This window comes from Cucumis sativus, chromosome 5 (assembly GCF_000004075.3).
Source record: "Cucumis sativus cultivar 9930 chromosome 5, Cucumber_9930_V3, whole genome shotgun sequence".
Classification (NCBI taxonomy): Eukaryota; Viridiplantae; Streptophyta; class Magnoliopsida; order Cucurbitales; family Cucurbitaceae; genus Cucumis; species Cucumis sativus.
The window spans coordinates 21,305,492-21,310,316 of record NC_026659.2 but is presented as its reverse complement, the minus strand read 5'-3'; the positions used below and the strand labels follow the sequence as shown (position 1 = coordinate 21,310,316).

The following is a 4,825-nucleotide window of genomic DNA, read 5'->3' as shown; positions in this document are numbered from 1 at the left end:
AAGAATACTTCATATTTCAATCTGTGGATCACCATTTTAATAAGTTATATGATTCTCGAAAGATAGAAAACTCAAACTTTGTATGCTTAAGGAAAAATGAGAAATCGGGAACTAGGAGAGATGACAAGAATCAATTTCTTTATGTTCAAATGAATTTTCTAATTTTGAATGTATTAGATCGAGAACTGCATCTGTTTTTCTTTCCCCTCTTGACACCCTCGAAGATAATATTGTGCAGTTTGTTCCTTTTTTCATTAAACTGCTTCCATTTTGAAAAACCTTACGTTTTATCATCCTGAATCTGCAATGAATTTGAATCTGTATCTTGACAGGCATTTGCAATTATGCTCAATCTGGTGGCAGTTAGTAAACATAAGTTCGTTTTGAATAACAGCAGTGTTGACAATGTGGTAGAAGCAACAACCAATTAGAGCACGGCAACTCCAGAAAAATAACTATTTTTATTCATTGGAAGGACTTGAAAATGGGCCTCCAATGTGAGTAAGTGGCGCTTTCTAAATAGTGATGAGGGAGAGAGTAGCCAAATGACTAGTTTGGCTACACTATTGGAGGATTCCACCTTGTTGCTAGAGGTAATAAGTTTTGTCTGCATGGAGAATTCTTGAGTTGCTCTGGCCCCAGTCACGTGGATTGGAGTCTCTGATGACGCATAGAGAGACAAAGATATTCTCATTCACAAATCTCTTCTAATCTCTTCCCAACCAATGATCACCCATCTCTCACGTGGGACTGCTGGACCCACCTACCTTGTCCCTGCACTTATTTAAACACTAGTTTGGCTAATTATTATAATGCTATAGCTGTAGCTCCCCATATGAGTTGATCACTTACAAGCATCAACTCTCTTTCTCTCTATATCAGATATCTCATTTTTCTTTGCTCAAGCAGTAGGATATCAGAAGTTTTCTGATTATAAAACATGGCAGATTCTTCTTCTTCGTACATGCATATGGTACTTGGAAATTTTCGGTTTGGTTATTTTCATTTTATGATTTAAATCCATTCCATTTGCATTAATATTTCTGGGAATTTTTTTGCTGTAGGTGCAGCACCTGATAGAGAAGTGTCTGATCTTCCACATGACAAAAGAAGAATGCATGGATGCCCTCTCTAAACATGCAGATATTAAACCTATCATCACGTCAACAGGTAAACTCTATCTTCAAGCAATAGATATAATCATGATGACAGCCGTACTTGAATAAACCATGTCTTTGACTTCGATGGGCATAAAATAACTATATTTTGATACTGTTAAATGGGTTTTGACTTCAAAGATCACTCCTTTAGAAATCATGACACTCGGAAACTCAACTGTGAAAACCAAAAGCATCATGCTATTGTTGATCATGCATGATCTCATTCAGTTGGAGTTCGGTACAAGGAATCACCAGGTGATTAAATAGAGTATATTTGTTATCTTAGGTGTAAAGTAGCCTTTTTTTCAGTCAAGTACATAGTTCAAATTTCAATAATGCTTTTAAAAACTTGAGTTGCAAGTTTCTGAAGTTGTACTAAGATGAAATGATGGCCAACCATTTCCTGACTCTCTTTATTTGTTCCTCCATCTCATCAAACATATACAACTGCTTGATATATTTATATTTTACGAATAACCTACATCTTCCAACATTAATATGTCTGGTTTCTTTGTAATACACAGTATGGAATGAATTAGAGAAGGAAAACAAGGAATTCTTTGAGGCATATGCACAATCTCATAACAACAGTGACAGAATGTCCGAGGAAGAGACAAGCCAAATGATCCAAAAGATGATATCGGATTCCGGCAAAGGGGACCCTAAAAACTAAGCCTGCCATGACAACGATCTTACCTCTGAGTTCTGGTTCGTACTTCAAAACTCTCATCATCACAATCAGACAAACTCACATTGAGATTTATGTTTGAGGTCCCCACGAATAATTTTCTATCACATACGGAAATGAGAATGGAGTCCATGGTCCCCAAGCTATAGTAATATTCCCCCTAGTTGCTACAAAAATAGTTCTGTGCTTCCTTGACCAATCATATTGTGCCATGTCAATGTACATTTACTTGAAGATATCAATTGGAAAATAGTCATTGGATGTTGCTTTATCTACAAAGTTTAATGCTTCATTCTACATAGGGAGAGGGGTTTTTTCCTTTGTTTTTTGTTTTCTCGCTTTTGTCTTATTAGTGCAAGGGAAACCTCTTGCATTGAACAATAAATGAAGCAAATATTCATGTGGGGGACTACTTGGTCTATTCTTGTTTCAAATCGTGAACTTTTTTCTAGGTGAGTGAAGGCGATATTATATGGCTTTCTTTCAGTCACGGGTCCATTAGTCAATAGATAGTAGATATACCCTGCCCCTTCTCTAGTTTGTTCCACTGGATAACGTGATACTTGCGGTGAATATACCTGCTGGAAAACAATACTCTTGGGCTTTATGTGGGACAAGCCCATATCTACATCGATACTCTTTAGAACCCCACACCACAAGATTCTGCCATATGGCCCATGTAGTTCTGTTTATGATTCTGATATAATTGACTCAATACTCCTATATCCTATGGCTTTTTTTTTTCTTTTTTTTTTTAATTTTCCATATGTGAATTGTCTCTTATGTGTGACTAGATTACATTGTAATTATATGATTTTGTTTGTTCAGTTCGATAATATAATTGTTGAAGTCAAGAAACTTTTGAGATGGTAATTAGTGTGATATTGATGGGGACTAGGTTGTTTGGATTGGCGTAGGAAATATGATAAACACTTATGGGAATGATTTTGGAATCAGTTTTTCATGTTCATTATCTATACATAATACAATACATAACAAATGGCAGTCTGTTTTGAAGTTGAGGAAGGCATATCAAGTAGTCGGGCTCATGCATATGTTTGATGCATCCCAAAACTCTTCGAGGCATATTTAGGTTATGAACTCAAATTTGTTGACACAGGTATAGATGTGGGATACATAATAGACTACGGTGATATGCCAAATCTGTAAAAAGGAAAAAAAAGAGATTAAGCTGTTGGTTGTACGTTTGCTTTTTCTTCTTTTTAGTTTTTATTTTGAGCAGTTGGGACTGTGTTGGATGAATGACCCAAAAATTGGGGAGAAAATGTCAAAGAAAAGTTTAGAGAAATGACCTAATTTGGCTACAGTATTTGATAAATGTCTTATATGAACGGATTTGACCTTATCATTAATTTAAAGAGATAGTTGCAAATTTAGCAATTAAATTTAAAATAATTAAGTATATAGCAACATTTTTAAAAAATTGTAAATATAGCAAAATTTGTCAAATTTTATCAATCTAATAGACCATGTTATAAAAATTGGTCTACAACCGATAGATCATACGAGTCTATCAGTGATACTAGCTATCAGCGATAGTTTTGCTATATTTGCAATTTTTTTAAAATGTTGCTATATCCTTAATTATTATTTCTGAAATTGCCATCCATTATAATTATCCTAATTTAAAAAATATAACCATCAATGTTTTCGACTGCATTTGTTAGGGATATTAAAACTTACCTATTTTTATTATTAATTTTTAAATTTAATTTATTTATTTCCATTTATTAGTAATCCGATTTAATTATGATACATATGGCATACAATTAGGAAAATCTTATTTTGAATTTAATTAACAAATATATTATCTACAGTATTTCAATTAAGCTCACTATTAGTTCATTTTTTCTTCTTCGTGTCAGGTCTTGTATTCCTTTGTGGTTCATCTTCATCAAATTTTCTGGTGAGTTCATATTTTTTTGTATCTTCCATATTATGCACTGTTATTATTCTATATAACGTTGCTTTTTTGTTATCGAAATGAGTATTTTGTATCAAGAGTTACACAGTATGTAACGTTTTTTTTTTTTTTTTGTCTCAAATACACATTGGAATTTATTTTTGGAATGATTATTACAATGGATTTTTAGGTATTTTAATTGATTTGTTTCTTACATTAACAAAGATTAATTTTGTTCATTTTGAGAGGAATATAGTTTTAATTTATAATGATTATATTACCTCCAATTTGCAACAATTTTCATATATTTAAAGATCATTTCAAAATTGTATATGAAGTTGGTTTCGGTTAACTTGTTTCTTCATTATACACCAAAGTATATTATACGTTAATTCTGTTCATTATAATATGTTACAGTGATATATATTTTTTATTTTTTCAGGTATGACCAACTTTGCAGTATACGTCTATTAACTGACGTCATATCAAGAGTTACACAATAATTTTCTAAATCAATCATATATATTGTTCATAATTTTCGTTGAATTGCAGCTGGATATATTGTATTGATGTGATAGTATTATTTTTATATTTAAAGTTTTATTTCTAAATTAACACATTATATTTTTTATATGATTCGTTGAAGTAAATTTGAAACTACATATTTAATACATGTTAGCATACGAAAAACTCGATATATATAGTGTGTAAAACGAATATATTAAATGTTATATTGTTGGATTTGATTAATTATGTCTTCAGAGTATATCATGTTTTATATAGAACATTATTACGGTTAGTTATTATACAATATGATGTATATATATATAAAACAATTAAATATACATTTATATACATGAGAAAGTATGTAAAAGTATGTATTTTATTATTATGTAACTTAATAAAAATTTATAACGGTTAATATAAACATGGTATATAATTAAAATTAATAATTAAACCAAATAATATATGAAATGTATATTCTTATTTTTCAATATGTTTATCAACAAAAAAAAATTACGGTATATTTTTCACAAACCATATAATTTATAG

General features: G+C 31.1%; 1 protein-coding gene across 3 annotated transcripts; it reads left to right on the top strand.

Moving 5' to 3' along the window:
• The first annotated feature begins 792 nt into the window (after positions 1-792).
• On the top strand, positions 793-4,405 carry LOC101208991. Of its 3 annotated transcripts, XR_969572.2 has the most exons (5): positions 793-973; positions 1,065-1,170; positions 1,685-1,868; positions 3,735-3,775; positions 4,215-4,405. XR_969572.2 is itself a non-coding variant. In XM_031885173.1 (4 exons), the coding sequence occupies exons 1-4, from the start codon at positions 941-943 to the stop codon at positions 1,697-1,699; spliced, it is 258 nt and encodes an 85-aa protein (XP_031741033.1). In that variant the 5' UTR covers positions 793-940; the 3' UTR covers positions 1,700-1,824. The 3 variants fall into 3 exon arrangements, 2 of the variants coding, with proteins under 2 accessions (XP_031741033.1, XP_004150990.1); XM_031885173.1 differs by lacking the exons at positions 3,735-3,775; positions 4,215-4,405 and adding an exon at positions 1,312-1,415 and having other exon boundaries at positions 1,685-1,824; XM_004150942.3 differs by lacking the exons at positions 3,735-3,775; positions 4,215-4,405 and having other exon boundaries at positions 1,685-2,571.
• The last annotated feature ends 420 nt before the right edge of the window (positions 4,406-4,825 follow it).